This window comes from Lontra canadensis, unplaced genomic scaffold (genome assembly GCF_010015895.1).
Source record: "Lontra canadensis isolate GAN:19392208 unplaced genomic scaffold, GSC_riverotter_1.0 scaffold156, whole genome shotgun sequence".
NCBI lineage: Eukaryota > Metazoa > Chordata > Mammalia > Carnivora > Mustelidae > Lontra > Lontra canadensis.
In genome coordinates, this window is record NW_022631150.1 from 848,947 (window position 1) to 872,271 (window position 23,325).

General features: G+C 36.8%; 1 protein-coding gene across 4 annotated transcripts in view; it reads right to left on the reverse strand.

The window, feature by feature from the left end:
- Positions 1-23,325, reverse strand: part of HBS1L (HBS1 like translational GTPase) — an 85,172-nt gene that overhangs the window by 22,649 nt on the left and 39,198 nt on the right. For 3 of the 4 annotated variants that reach the window (XR_004381163.1, XM_032844817.1, XM_032844819.1), the window contains exons 5-8: positions 12,881-12,989; positions 7,983-8,242; positions 7,355-7,520; positions 4,540-4,657 (exon numbers count right to left, since the gene is read on the reverse strand). Coding sequence is in view for 3 of the 4 variants with exons in the window: in XM_032844817.1 (XP_032700708.1) it covers positions 4,540-4,657; positions 7,355-7,520; positions 7,983-8,242; positions 12,881-12,989 (653 nt within the window). In the remaining variant the exon portion in view is untranslated. Of the gene's footprint in view, positions 1-4,539; positions 4,658-7,354; positions 7,521-7,982; positions 8,243-12,880; positions 12,990-13,624; positions 13,700-23,325 lie in introns of those variants that run through there. The other variant, XM_032844820.1, reaches the window with a different exon arrangement.

A 23,325-nucleotide genomic window follows, 5' to 3' on the forward strand; every position in this document is an offset into this window, starting at 1 on the left:
GTTTAAGGGAGGAAGCTAGCTTTCTGGAGGGCATTTTCACAGTAAGTATCAAGAGTCTTAAAATTATATATATTTTGCTTCCCATCACTTCCATTTCCTGGAATTTATCCTAGAGAATTATATACCAACAAGGATGTTTACCAGAGTACTATTTATGATAATGAAAAACTGTGAACAAATGAGTTCTCCAAAAACAGCACATTCACCCTTTAAGGCAGACAAAAAGAACTTAACAAAGGTTCCGAACCTTTCTGGAGCATTTTGAGAACGAGGTGAAAGACATTTTTCCTCTCACACGCCATTTACACACAAAGAAAGAAGGAAGTAAGCTAACCTTCGCCTTAGTTCCTTTTCCTCTTTAGCCTTATTGACACTAGTTTTATGGGTTTCCACTATTCTTTTGTGTTGATGCTTTTTTTTTTTTTTAAGATTTTTTTATTTATTTATTTGAGGGAGAGAGAGACCACACAAGCAGGGGGAACAGCAGGCAGAGGGAGAAGCAGGCTCCCTGCTGAGCAGAGAACCCAATGCTGAACTCGATCCCAGGACCCCAAGATAACAACCTGAGCCGAAGGCAGACGCTTAACCGACTAAACCACCCAGGCACCCCTGTGTTGATACTTCTTTCTGTGACTCCACATACCTCATGTGGATGCAGTCTTCGAAAATTTGCAAAGAATGTTTTGTGCAATCACAGGTGTCCCTCTACTTTCATCCTCATCAAGTATTTCTGTCAATGCCCTGTCAGGACATCCCTGAAAGGAGGACTCTTGTTTTTTCCCCCTTTGCGGTTTTTGCCTCGCAGGCCTACCTATTCTTACAGAAATCTGTTTTTCTATAATCCAGGATGTAATGACGAACTCTAGCAGTGCCCTCCAGAGCTAGCTCAGACTGGTACTGGATTATCGCTCTCTCGAGGATCCTTTTACATTCCATCCACAGGAAGCGCTCTGGTCTTCTGGTCTGAACAGTTTCCAAAATAGCTTTCCTCTTCCTTGTTTCCTCAATGACATTTAAAGTTTGTGCTATCCAGTTTTTAAAGAATTTCACATATATTGCCATATAATCTTCACCATAATGAGAAATAAAATGGTCCAAAAGTAAAGAATTTATCAGATACTTTGCTCTGAACAGAACTTTAAATTAGAAGTACCACCCACATACTCTGGTGGGGCAATTTACACCATGATTTCTATTCCTTTTTGCTTACCCAAATATTCCTGCCTTTATTCTCATCTTAAACTCAGCATTCATTTCCAATCCTTCATGACTTGAGACATTGAACCCTAATTTCTTCAATGAGATCCAGTTCTTTGAATAAGAATTCTTGGTTAAGAGCACAAACTGGAGCAATCCATTTGGAAACTGACTCTGCTTCACTCATGTGTACTCACTGAGGCCTCACACCTCCAGTAAATTGTTCAATCTTGCTGTAAGTGTGGAATGACAATACTGTACACCTGAAAATATTACATTATATCTTAACTAACTGGAATGTAAGTGAAAAAAAGAAAAAAAAAAATTGCTCACTTCACAGAAACACTGAAGAGTAAGTGTAGTTTATATAAAGCACCCTGCCCTGACCTTCCAAATCCTAGGCTCAATAACTGTAAATCTCCTCCTAATCAGTTTTTACTAATAACTGTCGAATTGTATTTATTTTCTTAGGTTAAAATTTGAAAATCTTTGGGACGCCTGGGTGGCTCAGTTGATTAAGCATCTGCCTTTGGCTGGGGCATGATCCCAGAGTCCAGGGACTGAGTTCCGCTTCGGGCTCCTTGCTCAGCAGGGAGCCTGCTTCTCTCTCTCGCTGTTTCCCCTGCTTGTGCTCTCTCTCTCTGGCAAATAAATAAAATCTAAAAAAAAAAAAAAAAAAAACCCTGAAATTTATTGAATTGACATTAAGATATCTAAGGCAATAAATATTCTTCCTAATTCTCTTTCTCATTACCATCTCCAAAATCTTGGGGGGCAATTTCTCTTTTTTCTTGCAGCAGCTTGTCTTTGGGAGCTCAAATGCCTACCGATCTTCAAGGAAGCCTTTTAGCACGACAAAGAGATCTTTCCTTATCACGTATACTGTGTATATACTTCTTGTGGTACATTTGTGTTAACCTTTCATCTTTGTATGTTTCACCTTCCTATGTGATTTCCTTGAGGAGAAGCAGCATATTGCACATTTTAGCTTGTATCCCTCAAAGCCCACCCTAGTATTTTGCACACTAAGTTCCCTAATATGTTGAGCCCATTTCTTTGTCATATAATAGAATTCAATTAGATAATTTCTGAAATCCTTTCCTATCCTAATTCCATTAGACATTTGGAATAAATGATCTTTATGATTATTCTGGAGTCTAAGATTCTAGGATTCAAAAACATTTTACTGTAACTGTTTGTTTTGATATTTCCCTCTCCCATTAAACTAACAAAATGTGCTTCTTAGTTCATACCCCTATATTGTTTACCATAGTCCTTGGCACACAGCAGGCATTCAGCAAGTATTCATTGAATGAAAACACACACACACACAATGAAACAAAGGGAAAAATACATTGTTTCCTTTGGTACATGAAATGGTAAGTACACTAATTTAAACTAGGGATGAGGCACCAGGACGGCTCAGTTGGTAGAACATGCAACTCTTGGTCTCTGGGTTGTGGGTTCGAGCCCCACCGTGGGTAGAGAGTTTACTTAAAAATATAATCTTTAAAAAAAAAAAAAAAGTAAAATTAAATAGGAATAATATACACCTTCTTTATAAGGAGTAAACTAAATGTATACAAAACACCTCATATAGTGTCTAGCCCATATTTGGTACTCAATCAAGAGGGATATTTTTTAATCTTCAATATCTTGTTCAGTCCCTGGATCTTAAATTATTATTTTGAAATTATGTATCAATTTCCTGAAATAGAATATTTTCTCATTCATCTTCAAAATATTCTAATTTATTTATAGAACATCCTTTTTAGGTTGATGAATGCTCGTATTAACATTCCCTTTAAACAGATGTTAAGAACTCAGAAAATGCCAATTGCTTAAGTCACACTTTCTCCCAAGCGACACAGGCAAACTTTTGAACTCTTTATATTTTCCATCTTTTATTGAAAAAAAAGCTGTGGCCTCTATGTACAGTGCTACTTTCATTGTTTTAAATTTTTTAAAGTTATTATCTTTGATTTTTTTCAGTATCCTTAAGAATTATATAACTCATATCACTCGGCATCAGGGAAATACAAATCAAAACCACAATGAGATACCACCTCACACCAGTCAGAAGGGCTAAAATTAACAAGTCAGGAAATGACAGATGCTGGCGAGGATATGGAGAAAGGGGAATCCTCCTACACCGTTGGTGGGAATGCAAGCTGGTGCAACCACTCTGGAAAACAGCATGGAGGTTCCTCAAAATGTTGAAAATAGAACTACCCTATGACCCAGCAATTGCACTGCTGGGTATTTACCCTAAAAAGATACAAACGTAGTGATCCGAAGGGGCACATGCACCCGAATGTTTATAGCAGCAATGTCTACAATAGCCAAACTATGGAAAGAACCTAGATGTCCATCAACAGACGAATGGATAAAGAAGATGTGGTATATATACACAATGGAATACTATGCAGCCATCAAAAGAAATGAAATCTTGCCATTTGCGACGACGTGGATGGAACTAGAGGGTATCATGCTTAGCGAAATAAGTCAATCGGAGAAAGACAACTATCATATGATCTCCCTGATATGAGGGAGAGGAGATGCAACATGGGGGGTTAAGGGGGTAGGAGAAGAGTAAATGAAGCAAGATGGGATTGGGAGGGAGATAAACCATACGTGACTCTTAATCTCACAAAACAAACTGAGGGTTGCTGGGGGGAGGGGGGTTTGGGGGGTGGGGTTATTATGGACATTGGGGAGGGTATGTCCTATGATGAGTGCGGGGAAGTGTGTAAACCTGGAGATTCACAGACCTGTACCCCTGGGGAAAAAAAATATATGTTTATAAAAAATAAAATTAAAAAAAAAATAAGTAAATAAATAAAGAAAGAAAGAATTATATAACTCTACAAATTGCAACTGTTTTTTAATCCTACAAGAAAAGTAAATAAACCACAGGGGCAAAACTCCCAAGCTTCACTGTTTCTGCTTTTAAAAGATACAGGCCTTGAAAATAAATGCAGTGAAAAGGCAGACACTGAAACATTCACTCCAGCTCATTAATATAATATAAAGCTATGTTTCATCAAGTACTGTGTCAGTATTTTTACTGTAAGAAATTCATGGCTTTTATATAATAACTAGAAAAATATAATATATATAATATATATTAATACATAATATATAGTTATATAATAACTAAAAAAGTTTTATATAGGACTAATAAGATCATAAAAATACAATCTTTATGTTTTCAAATTTTTTCAAAAGTTAAAATTTTTAATTTCAAAATATTTTAGAATTTATAATCCTAGAATTATAAGCTCAGCATCAGGAAATTGCATGTACAATCAGTGTAGTATAATTCAGGAAACATCTGAATACCTGGGCTGCTCCTGTAATCATATTTGGAATGAAATCCTTATGGCCTGGAGCATCCATTAACGTAATAACTTTGGTTGTGGTCTCAAACTTCGTCATACCAACATCCATTGTTACTCCCCTTAAAGAAAACATAAAATGGTTAGAACACTTTAGAAATAATCAGTGCTATGGACTAAATTATTTAATAATATGGGCTAAATGACAGTCTAAATTCTTAAGAAATAATGGGAGTTTTATTACACAGTCTACTATTTTGATGAATTAAGCTACCAATTGGGGCTAGAATTTCTGCTGTAACAAAATTATGTGTTATGTCTTTAAAATAAGGCTGTAGATACCACAAGAACTTAATCAAAATGCTGGATTATTTCCCATTTCTTTTTTTTTTTTTTTTTTGGTAAAAGGCTAGGTAGACTGTAAACAGAGAAAGATATATGGGGATACCTCTGGAGGAGGAAACAGTAACTACTGCACACCAGAGAAGGTAAAGTGGAGAATGACTACTATCAGGAGGCAGTTTTCCCTCATGTTCATATGTAGATGCTTCACTAATTATAAAAATAAACTTATTAACTTTCATTTCCAAGGCAGATCAGTATGTTACACAGTTAGAAAAAAGGAAATATCAAAGGAGATAGCAAATTTTTTAAAAAATTGAGAAAGATAAACAGCAGTTTGTTTCACATCCCATTTCATCTTTCCTGGAGACCAACACAGTACCGCTTCTTAGCCACAAAAATGCAGGTTCGTTTATAAGAAAGCCCAGGAAGAGTCTACAAAGGTACTAAGTCTTTCCAGACATCAGTAAAGGGAAGTCGGGTGGGCAATAAACTGGGTAATCATTTATCCTGGTTTGCCCCAAACAGTCCAGAATAATGGATGGGCCATCCCTTTTACTGCCAAGCGTTCTGACAATGAGAGTAATTTATGTGTCTCCCCTAGCAGAGTGCTGAGGTAACTGTGGGTCTCCCTGATCAAGTCATTCCAGCTTCGTCTAAAACAATGGGCCATTTGACTTGGTGGAAATGATGCTTAATTCTAATAATCCTCAAATAATCACCCAGAATACTGATGAACTAAGACTTATTCTGAGCTCCTCCCTATACTGCTTTGACCAGAATATACTCTTGAGCCAGCTCTGGTCTACATTTGCAACCCTAAGGATATAAAAATGTCACTCACTTTACTAATTTCTGTTCAACATGAGAAGAGACAACTTATAAATATTTAACATGGTGGGATAAGTAACACACTGTATTTTTGAAATACTATGAAGGAACATACAGTGATGAGTTAAAACTCTTATTAAGGTATCTAGACGTATCCATTATCTACAGAATCAAAGAATATTCTAAAATTGCATCATGCTGAGCATAGAAAACTACCAGCAGCAAAAAATAACAGCCAACCAGTAGATTAAAAAAAATAGATTAAAAAATAAAAAACCCCATGAAAATTACTGACTATTCTAGGAATTAGATAATTAGCTCACTTGCCAGCTCAACTCAGATATTAACAAGTTACGTTATTCTAACTTAAATTTTACTGTTCTCTTTACCCACATAACAGATGACATAAATATAACTAAAGAGCCATATATTTTAATAATCTGTTTGGTAACCTGGTAGGTAGAAATTATTTAGTCTTCTAACACTGAAATCATACAAGAATTCCACTGTTTTCCAACATTCATGTTCCAAAAATTTGCAGCCAACTCATTTTCCTTACTAATTGGAAAAGAAACATGATGTGATATAGACTAAAAAAGACCACCTACAAGAAAAAAAAAAAAAAACACCCACCATGACATCAAATTCTGTTTATCAAAAAAGCTAAAGAATATTATGACCCCCTTTATTGAGAATTACCTTATATATTATAATGTAGACTATTTAAGACTCCCCAAGAAAATAAACACACACTTTTTTTTTAAAAGTATGAAAATCCAAATATATTCTCTAATTATACTCAGAAGGAAGATAGGGAACGTGGAATAATTTCTTTGTTGATTTAGGACTTTTGGGAGGACTTCAGAGTCTTCAGTCATTATTTTGACACAGTCGATATACCTGCCATTTCACCTACTAGGTGTCCTCATTCTTTCCTGACAAAGGTGCCACTGGTTCCCCCATCTCTGACAGTTGTGACATGATATAAACCACCACTCTGAATACTTTGAAAGAAATACTTTGGCTGGGGTATATGAATAGCTGTTCTCTCCTGCAGAGTTAGCAATGGGCACAGTAACTGACTAGATTAAATCTCTATTGTAGGAAGTAGATCTAATTACTAGTTCGTTGATTCTATCTCATAAAAACATACTACAGAAAGTATAAAGATGAATTAAGTCTGATAATTTAAATTTACTGGTCATTTTAATTCCAGACAGAAGACAGTTTACTACAAAAATTTACCTTCCCTTAAAGTTACCTTATATAAAATTTAGTCTTATTCATAATTTTAATTCAAAATCAAGTCAATTTAACAAATACTTAGGGGGGACAAGTGAAACTTCTCCCACAGAACAATTAAGTTTTTTTACTACCATTTTCCTGTGTGTGGTGTTTTTTTTTTTTTAAGTTTTTTTGATAAACATTCTTTTCAACTATTCTCATAGAATTTGGAAGAGTAGAAAATGTATGTAGATATAATGAAACTATAATAAAAATATTTCCCTCACAATTAAAAGCTTTTCTCTAAAAGAAGTTTCTAAAATATTTCAGGACATGTTTCATACATATTCAACACATACTATATACTTATTTAAAAGACTATATATCATTTCAAACTAAAAATTTTGAAATATAGTGACTACCTTTCCCTTTCTTCGCCAGTCTCATCCAAGACCCATGCATATGCAAACGAAGCTTTGCCAGCCTTTTTAGACTCTTGTTCATACTTATGCATAGTTCTTTTGTTTACATTACCCAGAAGATAAAGCATATGGCCCATCAGAGTACTTTTCCCAGCATCAACATGACCTAAGGAAAATTGATTCAGGATTAATACTAGGTACATTTTCCAGACGCTGTTCACATTGAGGTATTACATGAATATGTAATCCAATAGTTCACGTCAGTGTTTAGAGTAATAAATACCAGTTTTTATCAAATGATAGTTAAAGTAAATGGAGAAAAAAAGAGTCTCTTGAGAGAGGGGGGAAATTTCCTTGACTTCTGGAAATTCGAACTGTCAGTAAGACATGGCATTTTCAAAACAGTCACAAAATGAAAATGCCACAAGCAAGTCTAATGACCTCCTTGGTAATCTGGCATTATTTTCCCCAGGGTGACTAGAAAGCACTATGATGTGATGCCTCCTTGCTTGTGTCCATTTTCACCCAGACAGACACTCAGAGTGCGAACGAGTATACATGCTGCCACCAGGAAGTGGCCAGACTAAGGCAGAGGTGACCAGGCATCCAGAGGAACAAAGGGCATTACCAATGACCACCAAGTTGAGGAGCTGCTTCCCTCCTTGCCGCTTCTCCAGTTCTGCTTTGATATCTATTTGCTGCCTCAGCTTGCCAGACTTTTTCACCGGCGTTGGTGTTGAGCTTTGCTCTTCTGATGTTTGAATGGTGTGGGATGGAAGAACTGGTTTAGAAACAGTGTCAAGAACATCAGAAGCAGCAATGCCAGTTCCTTCACTAAGATGTCCTTTTTGAGGTGTGTGGAAACTATGACCATTTTCTTCAGTTACTCTACAGAAAGCAGAGATAGGAAAAAAAGTGTTTAAACCAACTCAACTGACACCCTATAAGGTCAGAAGGGCAGAGAAGTCGTCCTTTCTTATTCCTTATATTTGCAGACCAACCAACAATGATCTAAGTGGCCACTCTATTAAGGTGGAAATAAGTAGTTAGACCCAAACCACACAAATACAGACTTGGAGGATCCCAGGAGAAAAACGGTCCAGCAAACACTAAGATAAGAAGAAAATAGCCTATAAAATAACTGAATTCAAGGCCACATAGCCTTAGCCATATAATCCTATCAGAACAAATGCATAATGGAGATATTTTGTAAAACATGGTACTAAATGTGTTTCTAGAGATAAAGTACTATTTAAAAAAAAAAAAAAGCTTCATCCCTAACTCATTCTTCTAACAGGACAGAGACTAACAATCTTTTTCTGTTCAAACACTATCCTTAAGGGAGCTAACTCTGTCTACATTTTCTTAATAATTTCAGCAAAGAAGTTTTTATTTAATTCATTAATTCAACTAATACTTGATTTTCTAAAAACTACAACTTCTGCTAGGCATTGATGTTGAAAAGAAAAGAAGATGCTGATGAGAAATTTATCTACTAATCCCAAAAGCTTACAATCTAGTGAGGGACTCAAATACATAAAGTAGACCCCAAGGCCATGTAGCATAACCTATTCGCTCTTTGATAATGATGATGCCCCCAAAAGTAAACACGGACCTTAGTTCATTAGCTCTTTGACTGTTATCTACAGAAACTATATCAGTACTATCTATCCCATGGACAGCTAGCAGCGATGGGATCTAATCAACCAGACTACAATATAGTTTACATTCCTTTCAGGGACACAGATAAACAAAAATAGGACAAAGAACAGGTTAAAATGCAAATTATTAAGAATGAAGCCAATTCTATCCAATCCAATTTGGAACTGGCCAAGAATTACATACAAAAAGCAGTTCATGTGAGAACAGTACATTTTTTTCTTCTTGTCCACAGTAACAAAAAAAAGGACTCATTTTTCCCCTCTCAGGGCATTTTCTTATGCTGAACACTGACCCTTCATCCTAGTCCTCAGGGAAAAGTCCCATTAGTTACATTTGCAACTTCCTTAAAAACCTCGTATCCACTCCCCTTCTCTCTCACTTTCGTCAGTCTCTACTAACAATTTTTTGGTGGTGCTTGTTGACACCATGTAGACAGATTAGCTTCATCTAGACCCACAGGGGAAAAAAATTTAAGCATGTGAAAAAGATTCCAATTCTTTTAAAGGATTCCAACAGGGTAAATTAAGTGAAATCTTAGACTATAATTTGCAAACATCTGAATGACCACAGTTAGTTCTAAAACCAAACATGACAACTCTGCATTTAGACAAGTTGAAAAAACCCTACAAATTATAATTAAAGTGTTCGACCAAAGTAACTAGACATGGGCTCTGGTTCTAATCAGACCAGGGAGAAATCACAATTTCTGGTTTCAAATCTCTGTTTTTAGTTACAGAACCTTTTCTCCAAAGCAAAGTTTATGTTAACTCCAGTATGGAGAAGAGATCCAAGCAGAACAGCTATGACTGACAGCAGGTAGAGGCCTGAAGCTCTGCTGGCCCAGCGGAGGAAGGGCTTCACAAAGCAGGGGTCTGACTGGATTATTTCATGTACAACTCAATCACATGAAGGGCTTGCTTTTCTCTTGGTGTCATGAAAACATTCAAATAAAGTCTAGGTAAAATACAAATTAGTTCAATGAATTGTACAGTGTTAGAAGGAAATGAACCAAGTAATTAGAAAAGCATCCTAGCTAAGTCTGTACTTAGTAAAAACGTCTATATATTACGAAGCAAAACTCAGTATTTTAAGGTTTTGAAAAATCTCTAAGATGAGGCCTACTACTGATTGATATGAAAATAAAAGTAATTTGGTTGAATTTTTTCAGGTGCTTTCTGATACAATTTTGTAAACTTACCTATTATTATAAAATGACTACTCTGGGGTTTTCCTAAGCCATTGTTCCAAAAGTAGGAATATTTCTACAGGAATATAGAGACTTAATCTTTCTTCTTCATTTATTTAAATGAGACTGGGAAGCTAATTTAAATTCAAGAGTATTTATTGTCTATGTAAGGTTCTAACCATCTATACTTAAATAAGCTTCTTCTAGAGAGGTATTTACCATCTTTAATATTAGTGAAGAAAAAGTTTGCTGTTTTAGTTTCTTCTAAGCAATGCATTACCCCTTTTTATGAGCTGCCATTGGGAATCACACTACATAGGTATCTATGATAATGAAATCTTGACTCAGAAGCATTTTGTTATCCTTCTCTGTGCTTCCTCAAGATCAAATCAGAACTACAGCTTAAGTTTATCCTTAGTATAAACTTTCTGAAAAATCCTATATAAGTATTTGACACAATATAGCTTGGTCCTTAAGCAATATTATGCATTTCTGAGTATCCTGAACTCTACCTACAGACCTCTCATGTTCTGATGACTTCTCTCCTAGAGCCGTAACAAAATATTGATGCACAGGCTGCTTTATCACCTTTATGTTTTTCCAAGTTTGTTTGTTTGTTTAATATTTTATTTATTTATTTGACAGAGAGAGAGACAGCCAGAGGGCACAAGCAGAGGAAACAAAAGAGGGAGCAGGAGAAGCAGGCTCCCCACTGAGCAGGGAGCCCGATGTGGGACTGAATCCTAGGACCCTGGGACCATGACCTGAGATGAAGGCAGAAGTTTCTCCGACTGAGCCACCCGGGCACCACTCCAAGTTTATTTTTAAAATAAAATATATTTCCCCAAGGACTCTGATCAATAAATAAGCTATTCTATGAAAGAAATATGATGACGAACATTAATGGTCGCTGTCCTCATGAAGCATATAGTCTTGTAAAGTTCTGAAAGGCTTGTATTACACTTGTGAAGTACAGAGTTAGATTGTCAAGAATTATTTACTTGTACTTACTATTTTTTTCTTGATCATTTATTATAATTATTCCCATAGATAACTATGCACTTACTTCTAATGTGAAACATTAATTTGGGTTTATTAGTATGTTGCTAAGATTTCTGAAACATTTTTCAATAAGATTATAAAATCCTTAAAATAAGGAATTGTATATTCTATTTATTTTTCTTCCTCTTAGTGGAAATAATCCCATTATAGGACTGTATGGTTCCCAAAATACAAGAATAAAAAAGAAATTTATGATTCTGACAACCCAACCCCAATTCAGAGAGAAAAGACATATATTAAGTTTTTGATAACTAAATGAGGACTCAAAATTATTGTAGTGGGCTACAGTTACTACCCAAATTAAATATCATTCATTTTAATTCATTAAATGTTACTCATTAAAATTTCATTCATCCAATCATTCAACATACATTAACACTTATTCTGTTCTAGATATGGGATACTTTCCTTCACCGAATTAGAATCTAAATCAAGTATTGCTTTTATAAAATCAAAAAAATTGAACTAAGTGATCATAAAGATTCTTTACAACCAAGACTTGTGAAACTTCCATTAATTTATTTTTTTCCATTTTTTTAAAGATTTCATTTATTTATTTTATTTTTTTGAAACTTCCATTAATTTAGATACAGCAATGTTATAAGGAAGAAAAATAAGGCTGCTTAGTTTTTATTTCTTGAAATTAAAAAAAAAATCCTCTACTTTGTTGTTTATATTTCATAATATTGATTCTTATCTATCTAAAGGACAGACAAAATACATGTATAATTTATAAGTAAAGGATTTAAGAAATAATTAATCTGAAAATTTTTGAAGAGGTTTAAAGTTAATGTTAAAGTTAATGTTTCAAAGAGGTTTAAAGTTTACTGTGTTGTTAAGTCTCAAGCAACCAATTTCCCTTGCTTACAGAAACTCTTCGGAGAGGTGCCTAAGTGGCTCAGTCGGTTTAAGGGGCGCCTTTGGCTCAGGTCATGATCTCTAGGTCCTCAGATCCAGCCCACATAGAGCTCCCTGCTCAGCAGGGAGCCTGCTTCTCCCTCTCATTTTGCCTTTCCCCCTGCTTGTGCTCTGTCTCTCTCTCACTGGAATAAATAAAATTAAAAAAAAAAAATTGGGGGGGAATCCTCTTATGATAAGAACAAATGAGTGCTACTAATGTAGGATCTATAATTTCTCACCAGATTTGAAATTCTAGGTATGTTTCACTTTATATTTTGTGACTTTGTTCTAGTGATCCATTTCATTCAACCTGAAAATCTAAGAGAGTTTAAAGATTAGAGTTAGAAAAAAAATTTTAATTGATTACATGATTCACCAACCACTTTTAATTCCCAAACACTGCTTACCTACGCCATCTAGTGGTAGGGTTCCTGAGCTCAGAATGCTAGATTTCACAAAATAGAGGATTTTTGTTAAAATTTATTTAATTTATATGAGGAAATGGGCAGTGAGCTAGATTGAGTAACATGCATATTTAGTATCAATCCTAATTTTTCAACCCCTTTTCTTTGTACCATGTCACACTGAGGACCCATGTTACTTCAACCTTACTGACACATCATGCAAAATTTATTAAGGTAGGTTCTCTTTCTTACAGTCAAGTGGAAGACAATACTGATTTCCAAAAAAAGATGGGGGAGGGCTTAAGAACTTACCCAGGCACTTCGAATCCCATAGTTTGCTTCTTTCCAGACACAGTCATTTTAGCAACTTTTGGCACAATTTCAGATTCACTTCGAGATGACTGGGAGTCTACTGATTTTCCTAATTAGAGAGTAAAATGTAAAGGGCTAATTAGTTAAAGCTGATTTCTAGAAAATGTTACATACTATATACTACATAAATATACAGCATGATAATTTAGTGTTATAGAATTTATATCTTTATACATATTCTTTTCCCTAAAAAAATTCAGTGAACATTAAAATGCTGAAATTTTTCTGTTACCTATATTCTGGGAAATCCCCTACTACTGGGACGCTGCTATGCTTAACCTCCACCAAATCTCTTCCTAATTTTGAACTGACTCTTAAGTTTCAGTATTAAGAGGTTACAAGGTGGTTTCTGCACTAAGCCTTGCTCTGACAGAATACCTAGACCCTAGGTCCCTGTCTCCTACCACGCCCTTTCATGCTACTAAAATTGTTTGGTCAGTTAGCAGATGGCTAAGCTATTTTTAATCCCGTGATACCTATAAACTGATGAGCAAGTTAAGAGGCTGCTGAATTGTGCTGGACACTGTACATACTTTACTTGCACACAATACTAGGCTTAGGAAGATATTTGATATCTAACAAGGATATGGGGGAAGAGGTCAATACAGAAAAAGTGAATTAAGAACAAGATCAATTATGAGCTAGGTCAAAGACTTTAATGCATTTGATATTTAAAAAACAGACCTGTGATTTATGGAATTCTTTAGAATGTAACTTTGTAATTTTCAGTAATATTACCATCAGGATTGGGTCCACTTAAAACTGGAAACTGCACATGCTACACTGGTAAATACATGTACATAAATTACTTTTTAAGTTAGAAAAGGTAAATTAATGCATATAATGCATACAAAACGCTTGCTATTTGCCTACTCTATGCCAAGCCCTATGCTGGAAATATAATGGCAAACAAAAGCAGACATAATCCCAGTGCTGAGAGAGCTTAAATCGACTGGACAAAGTGCACCAAGTGACCAAAAATAAAAAACTGTTATTAGTGTTGGAATATGTACACGGAACCATAAGGTTTGGTGGCAGGGCACACAAATTAGAAGCTTCCACAGGAAAGCGAAGAGTTCAGCAATGATGCAAAAGGAAAGACCTACACAGAAAGGAAGAGCACTGTAAACGGAGAGAGTAGCTTGCACAGTGACTGTGCTGTGGGAGGCAGCGCGGACCTCAGAGGAAGTAAGAGCAGAAGGGAAAGGGAACGCAGCTCACTAACTGAAGCTGAAGCAGGGACAGTGGCCAAGCCACGCAGGAGCCCTCAGGCCAGGCCAGAGAGCCTAACACTTGTTCTAACAAAATAGGAAGCCACCAAAACGATGTAAGCAAGTAAGAGGAAGACCAAGAGAGAGGAGAAGACAGAGTCAAGCTCAAGGACAGGTGTGGGCTGGAGCATCTATCTGTGAATCATCAGCACATGATTAGTAGTTGAAGGCACACACCTAAGTGAGATCACAAAGCAAGTGAATACAGACTAAGAACAAAAGTGGTTCTAGGACAGGGCCTTGAAAGAAATCCAGCCTTTAATCGTTACAGGGACCCTGAACCTGCAAAAGGTGACTGAGGAGGGCCGGGGTGGGCGGTGCCAAGGAAGCCAGGGGAAGAGTGCTGATGGGGCTGGCACTGCCCAAGTCTCGGAAACATTCACTAGTGACATGATCGCCTCAAGTAAAGGTCACTGGAAGAGTTCGTAAGAGCCATCTGAGAGAAGTGAGAGAAGGAAACATCACAATGGGTTAAAAAAAAAAAAAAAAGTGAAGATGAGAAAACAGAGGCAGTACCTAGCCACAATCTCCTATCCATACTTCCACAATGTGAAAGCTCTGGAAAATTAAGGTTTTTGTCTTATTTTAATTTGGAAGCAAAACCTGACTTGGACTGACATGAAGGCTATTATAGCCCTTATTTATCCCACTTAAAGTGAAAAGTCATACATTTCAAGGTCAGAAATCACAATGTGATGATTACAGGGTGCAGCCCCCCATTCCACTGAGGTTATCACACCATAGGTAGTACATACATGGTAATGCTTTTCTACATTCCAAAACTTCAGATTCCTGATGCAACTCTGGTCCCAACGGCTTTAGATGAGAGATTACAGGCATGTGCAAATGACTCACTTAAAAAGTTTGGCTGGAAAGGGAGGGCTATGGTAGAATGGTAGCAAAAAGGGTCAGCTGAGGGGCGCCTGGGTGGCTCAGTGGGTTAAGCCTCTGCCTTCTGCTCAGGTCATGATCTCAGGGTCCTGGGATGGAGCCCCGCATCGGGCTCTCTGCTTGGTGGGGAGCCTGCTTCCCCCTCTCTCTGCCTGCCTCTCTGCCTACTTGTGATCTCTCTTTCTCTCTCAAACAAATCTTTAAAAAAAAAAAAAAAAAAAAAAAAAAAGGTCAGCTGATAGAAAGGACAGCACTGAGAGAGACTGGTTGAAAATATTAGGAAGAGATAACATCACATTACATATTTTAGAACTCCTGGGAAAGCAGAAAGGGATAGGATATGAAGCATAGGCCAAATCTAAATTAAGATAGATATTACCATACAGGAGGTAGGTTTGCGTGTTGAGGAGCTGGAAGATGAAAATTCCTAACGGTTAGCTTCTATTTACTCTGTCACAAGGAGCCAGTGACCTGGTGAGACTGAGAGTGAACAAGGGAAGTAAAAGGACTGGTGAAGCAAATGGTTTTCAATAGTCATCATACAAGGGGAATGGCTGGACAGTAGTGAAGGCCCACTTAAGATCTGTGATAACACCTGAAACTAAGGTAACACTGTGGGTCAATGATACTCAAATAAAAACATCTTTTAAAAAGATCGGTGATAATAAATTTATAATGGAATCACTCTGCCTTTCTTTGTGACTTTTTCTAGCAATGATCAGCCATTTAGGAACAGGCACAGCAAAGGCATTAACTACTTCATTTAGGGTTACATTTCTACCCAACAGGTGCAAGGAGAAAGCAGAGAAATAAGGCAGAGAAATATGGCAAAATGGGAGGAAAAGTTATTGAAATTAATCAAACAGGAATCCTAAGTGGGATTAAACAAATAAAATGACAAAGGAAGAGTACTGATGCACTGGGATAAAGAAGAGAGGTCCACAGGTCAAGAGAAGGTCATGACCTGAGAAGCACAACTAGGTAGTCGTGGTCAGAACAGGACTGTGAATTCATGATTCTGGAGAAGGGGAATTAGAGTGAATTGCTAAGGAGTTAAAGGTCACTGGAAATCAAGTGGTCAAGAAACTGAAAGTCCAGGTGAGGCTTCTGTCAGTGTTTTCCCACACTGATGCACAAAAAAGCTACAATCATCAATAACTGAAGCTGAAGAAGAGTACTGTAGGCCAACTGCCAGTATTCAATGAACAAGGAAGAGTGGACAAAGAGGTTGCTGAGTAAATGACAGCAGTAAGGACTAATAAACAGGTGATTTAGGCAAAAGATGGGAATTTCAAAGGAGCAGAGACTTGAGGGGGGAAGAAAAGAATGGAGGAATAAGGAAAAGGCAGTAAAGAGAACAAAGTTGACATTCCAGGCCCTAAGGTTTGAGAGAATATAAGTGAAGTAAGGTAAGGAGTGGAAAAACCACTTGGAAAACACTGAAAATTACAGAGAGGTTTGATTTTTATGAAAAAAAGCAGTTCCAGAGTTATAGCAAAAGTAGAGAGGAGTGAGAGATGAGACAGGGATAAAAAAGGAGGACACACAGTACTGATGATGATGATGATGTTGGTGGTAGTGCTGGTGTCTATAGGTAGCGAAGACATCCTAGGGCAAGGCAAAGAGGCATGGTGGATTTTAGCCTCTATCCAAATAGGGGAGAAGAGTCATAAGGCACAGAAATGTCTTAATGCAAGCTATCCAGGACTAATTCCCACTTCCTACACATGTAGTACATCGGAACACTGTAATTTTGACTTTAAAAAAAAACTAAAACTAAAACTAAAATGACATAGAAGGTCTTAAGCACAAAAATCACAATATGGTCCTATAGTACTTCTGTGGGATGCAATAAATATAAAACCTTTTCATTTCTAGTGATTCTTATCTATAAGCTATCAAACACAAGATGTAGTATTTCAAAAATTCAATTAAGTGAAAAAATCTTTTTTTTTCTCAGAGTAAAATAAGTCTAGTATTATAGTTCTGACTATCACCCATTAGAGCAGTAATTCTGAAATCTTTTTATTTAGGACACACACCCCTTTAAGAAGCTCACAAGAACAATGAGAAATACTTGCCAGAAAAACACTAATTTTGCACACTATTTCAAGGGGTTCAATAATTCTACCTATAGAATCCTCCCTTTGATAAAACTTGACTTGGGCTATTTTGGAAATATGCTAATTTCAATTTGGTGTTATCCACAAAGAAAAAAGATACATTCAATAAATTCCCACTGAGCTGTTGTCAACAGCAATGTGATACACTTCCACTTACCCAACCATATTACAAAGTTCCTCTAATAATTACCATCAGACTGATTTCAGGCAAAATCTACACATAGGTCAGAAGTGAACTAATAACTCAAATAACCAGTCATGGATCACGAAGAGACACATATGAGTATTTGAAGCCATCACATAAAAGTATGAAATGTTTACTGTGTTCTCCGACCTTCCCCAACCAACTAGAAATTCATTCACTGCATAACATACCTCAAAAAACTGAGCATTAAATTTTTAGAAAGTCCAAAATATGTCAGTATGGAATGAATACTTGCACAGAAAAAGGAGGCATGGCTTCTGGTTCCTGCTCTGCCACTACTTAGCTACTACCTACCTTACAGCTTAAGCAGTTCCCTTAATTTTGCTAGCTTCAGTTTTCTGATCTACAGATCATCCTCAACCTACAATGGAGTCAGGTCCCAATAAACCCATCAGAAGCTGAAAATATCATAAGCTGAGAATGTATTTAATACACCCAACCTATAGAACTTCACAGTTTAGCCCAGCCTACTTTAAATATGCTCAGAACATTTGCATTGGCCTACAGTTGGGAAAACTCATCTAATGCAAACCCCACTTTTTAGTACAGTGTTGAGTATCCAATGTAATTTACTGAATACAGAAAGTGAAAAACAGAATGGCTGTGTGCATACTGGCTGTGGACCCCCGTGATCAGGTGAGTGACTGGAAGGTGCAGCTCACCGCCACTGTACAGCATCATGAGGGAAGATAGCACCACATTATCAACTGAATAAAGATCAAAATTTGAAATCCAAGGTATGGTTTCTAATGAATGCATATCTTCAGCAACACTGTAAAGTCAAAACATCTAAGTAGAACCATTGTAAGTGGGAGACCATCTGTTACAACAAAATAAATGACTTCTGTCCAGTATTAGGTCTCTGACTCCCAAACCACTAAAATGATTTTTAAATCAAATAGCCCATTAGGAAAGGTCAAAGTAAAATATGCCATTCCAGAAAAAAATAATCAATGTCCTCCCCCAAGTCATGTAAAACCTATCACAAAAAGATCTGCATTCTGAAATTTCACGTATTAGTGACTAGTGTTCAGTCTCTAGGAAAACAGGGGAGAATCAATCATCATTTTTTCATTCAGATGGGAAAAACAGCTTACCCAGCTGATCAAGCTTAACCTGCTTATTTTATAGATGAAAAAAATGACACAAGGAAATTAAGTGACTTCACAGGAAGTGGCAGGACCCGCACTTAATCATCTCACCCTACCCATCCAATTCACCATTCTCAAATACTAGTTGTCTCTAAAGCAAAGCCTTCTTTTGTCCCTGTAGTTACTCCTTCATGGAATGCTTTCTCCACGGCTTCACTACTTCTTTTCTCAACTGAGATCTAAATAGCAGTGTCTTAAGTTTTCTCTTAAATACAAAATTATCTAGGTCCCTTGCCCTGAAGATCTTTTTTAATGTATATGTCTTTGTAAAAGATACAAAGCTCAATTTCCCCAGCATCACACAACCGTCATACTCTTGCTGAATTTACTGAAAATGTAAACTTACATATCCACATGATTTACCTATCTCTGATTTATTTTTTTGGTCTTAAAGCACACTCAATTTTGGACTAACAGCTCTTGGGAGGGTGGAAACTGTCTTATACATATGTTCACATACTCCATAGCACATGAAAACAGTGTTGTGCCCACAACAAACATTCCAGAGAGTTTAATGATTATTAATCCCTAAGAGTTTACATTTTGAAGACATGAGATGATCTACTGCTTCTGCAAATTGTCGTCAATCTCTTCTTTGGACAATAATCTCAACTTACTCTCTATTACTTGCACTTAATACCAACCACCTCCTAACCCTAAGAGATCTGCATTCTAGAAAGCCAATTTGGCCCTGCTATGGGCATTCTCGTATGCTCTCCTGTTAGGTGCTTGCTTATATGTTCTTTTGCCTTCATAACAACCATGCCAAGTATGTATAATCATACCCACTTTACTTTAGGAAAACTGAGGTCTGTATCGGTTAATTTGACAAAGGCTATACAACCGTGGCCTGTGATATAACTGGGTTTAGGAAAAGACATGAATCGCATGGTGGCTATTCTCAAAGGGCTTATACACTACCCTGGGAGATAATTATAAAGTGGTAGAGATGAGTTATAGAAACAATAAGAGAATTCAAAATACGCATCTAATTAGGAAAGTCTCAACAAATGAAATTTGACATGACCCTGAAAAGAAAGAGAAGGCAAAAATAATTTGAGAAAAAGCATATTTAAGGGTCAACCAGGCAAAACTCTGAGTAAGACTGGGCTTTGTCACAGACAGTAACACAAAAGTATACTTTATCTTTAGATTGAGCCCAGGTTTTTTTTTTTTTTTTTCTTAATTTGCTTAAGTATCACACAAGTAAGTTTAAGGAGTACATAACAACAACAACAACAACAAAAAAGAATGATCCAGTAGTACAAAATCCAAAGGGACTATTTTGGGAAGAAACAAGCCAAGCTGATGCTGACGTTCATCTGCAAGAGTAATGTGAGAGAATGACCAATAAAATTTTTAAATTAAGAATAATAGGGGACTTGAACTACCAGATATTGAGACCTCTTATAAAGCTGGAGTAAATTAAAATGGGGCCATAAGAATAGTTTGATGAATGAGAAAAGAGCATCTGCAAATGGGCCAATTAATAGGAATATATTTCTTATACGTAAGAACAGCATTTGAGTATATACAAAAATACGTAAGAATATACAGAGAGTTACAAATAGAAATTCAGTATATGCAAAGTGGTATTTCAAATCAGTGGGAAAAGGATGGGTTATTCCATGTTGTATTGGGAATACTGGCCATTCACTGGAAAGAAATGTTCTATCATATGTCTGTGGTGTATCATATATAAATTCTTTGTTGATCAAAGATATGAATATAAAGAAGAAAAATATAAAAATATATTTATAGGCCACCTTGGTGGCTCAGGTGGTTAAACGACTGCCTTTGGCTCAGGTCATGATCCCGGGGTCCTGGGATCCGGTCCCACATGGGGCTCCCTGCTTAGCAGGGAGTCTGCGCTTCTCTCTCTCCCTCTTCCTGCCACTCCCCCTGCTTGTACACGCACTCTCTCTATCAAATAAATAAAATCTTAAAACAAAATAAAATAAACTAAAAATATATTTATTGGGGCACCTAAGTGGCTCAGTCAGTTAACCTTCTATCTTCTGCTCAGGTCATGATCCCAGGGTCCTGGAACAGAGCCTCACAATGCGCTCCCTGCTCAGCAGGAAGCCTGTCTCTCCCTTTCCCTCTGCCCCTCCCCCGCTGCTTGTGCATTCTCACTCTCTCAAATAAAATCTTTATAGAATATATTTCCTTTATAAATATATATTTATAATCTTTAAGTAAGACTAACGAGTTTTATATAAGATTTCTCCCTCATTAAATATACCACAAGTGAACATAAAATATGTAGGGGAAATATACATATATATAAGGGGTTAATATATACAATAAAAGAACTCCTGAGAAGGAAAAGAAAAGTGAATTTGGGGGAAATCGGAAGGAGAGATGAAGCATGAGAGACTGTGGACTCTGAGAAACAAACTGAGGGTTTTGGAGGGAGGGGTGGGGGGGATAGGTGAACCTGGTGGTGGGTATTAGGGAGGGCACATATTGCATGGAGCACTGGGTATGGGGCATAAACAGTGAACTTTGGAACACTGAAAAACAAAATAAAATTATAATTAAAAAAAATAATAAAAGAGCTCCTACAAACCAACAAGAGAAAACAACTCAGAGAGAAAGAAGTGAATAATAAAAGCACCAGGTCAAGATACACAAGTCAAAGAAAGGTGTAGCAGTGGAAAGGGGAGACACAAATTGGAGAGGGACTGAGGAAAAGGACTAAGAAGTGGAGGTGGTAGGAGAGAGGCCAGAGAGGGAGACAGGGCAGAGGAACAAGTAGAAATATTTCTACTTTTTATTAGCATCTAGAGTTGCCAAGGGAAAGAGGAAGAAGAGTGCTATCTTACACTATTAGCAAGAGCACAGCCTGATGCACTTTTGGCACAGAAAAAGGTGATAAAGTCAAAAATTTTACTATGTACATTATACTTCTGGCAATGTGTTCTACAGAAATATTAACAGGACTGTGGAACGGTGTATGAACAAGATTATTTACTGTGGTGCTGTCTGTAATGGCAAAAAAAGGTGGGTGTACATCAATAAGGGAACGGTTAAACAAATTACAGTACATCCAAACAATCCAGATATAAAAGTAGTAAACCCACACTCATGAAAAGGAAACCATGACACATTAAGTGGAAAAAGCAAGTACAATATTAAATAGCAAAGATGCTATATCACTATATTATCGGCATTAAAAAGTCCACAAGAATGGAAGTGAACTTTTAGAAGTGATTATCACTTTGATAATTGATATTATCAATATCAATAATATTTGATTATTATCTCTCTAGAGAGAGTGATAATAAAAAGGGGTAACTTTCATTTCAAAATGTACATACATTGCTTCTCGGCCTTTTGGCTAAGATCAAGTGCAAAATGTATATACTTCATGATACAACTATATTATTTTTATAATTAAAAATGTTTAAGTGAAGGGGCGCCTGGGTGGCTCAGTTGGTTAAGCATCTAATTTCAGCTCAGGTCATGATCTCAGGGTCCTGGGATCAAGCCTGCACAGGACTCCCTGCTTGGCAGGGAATCTGCTGCCCCACCCCCAGTTGTGCTCTCTTTCTCTGTCACATAAATAAAATTTTTAAAATGTTTAAGTGAAAAGCATACAAATTAAGACAAATACTTCAAAACACTAAAAACTTCTTTCTACACTGTTCTTCAGGGCACTCTTGACTTTTCTTAGAAGTTAGTAATATAAATCCTACTTGACAGTAACAGAATCAGCATCCCACAACCCAAACTCTTCCCACCAATGATCGTGAATACCGCATACTACTGAAAAGTTCGTGTTTGGAAACAAAAGTGCCAAATTCATCTAGCCAGTCATTCAATGACAACTATATATTCACTAAGCTGAAAGAAATCCTCTCGATTAGACTCTGAAGCTCCTTGACAGTAATGGCTGCAAATTTTTTCTTTCTCTCTTTCTGCAAATATTTGATACTTTGTACCTCATTGATGCATGTTTGCTGACTGCTGAAGTGAACAAACAAAATCACTGCCTCTAGCTCTTCCAAGGCTCTGACAAATTTCTAAAGGAATAAAGATGAAAACTAAAAGGGAATTATCAATGTGACTTCTCTGAACAACGTCATGGTAACTCTATCTTGCACACCTTACGTGCTCTAGAGCCGGATTTCCCAGCCTTGGTCCTGCTGATACTTCGGCAGGAAAGTTTTCTGCTGGGGGCGGGGGAGGTGGGCAGCGCGGGGAGGGGTTCTGGCGTCCCCTCTGCAGCATTCCCTTAGGGTCTACACTTTCCTCCAGGTGAGGACTGCTCTATAGCTATTTGAAAAAGCATTAAATACATACTCTATACCCTATAATCACCATCTCAAATGCATAGATCCTCTCCTAACTCATCTTCTTGCCCACAAACTGATCAACTGTCCAATCAAGCTTGAAATCCCAGTTATTGATTTCTGATTCCACCTTTTCTCAAAACCTCTATATACTACTAATTCTATTTACTTTTTCCCCATAAACATTTCTCAAATTTGTCCTTTCCTTTCCTTTCCCATCTACTTAGGTCAGGCCCTTAAGACCTCAAGGCTGATTTACCTTTCAAAACTCATCTCTTCCCTACTACTCCCGTAAGCGGACTGAAATTTTCTGGCACATGCACCTCTTGTCTTCTCACATCCAGGGCCATGGCCCATGCTATTTCCATGCTCATGCAAATACCGTTATTTTCATTAAAATTATTCATACAAGGAAGCCAAGGCTTCTTGATAATGCTGGAATCACA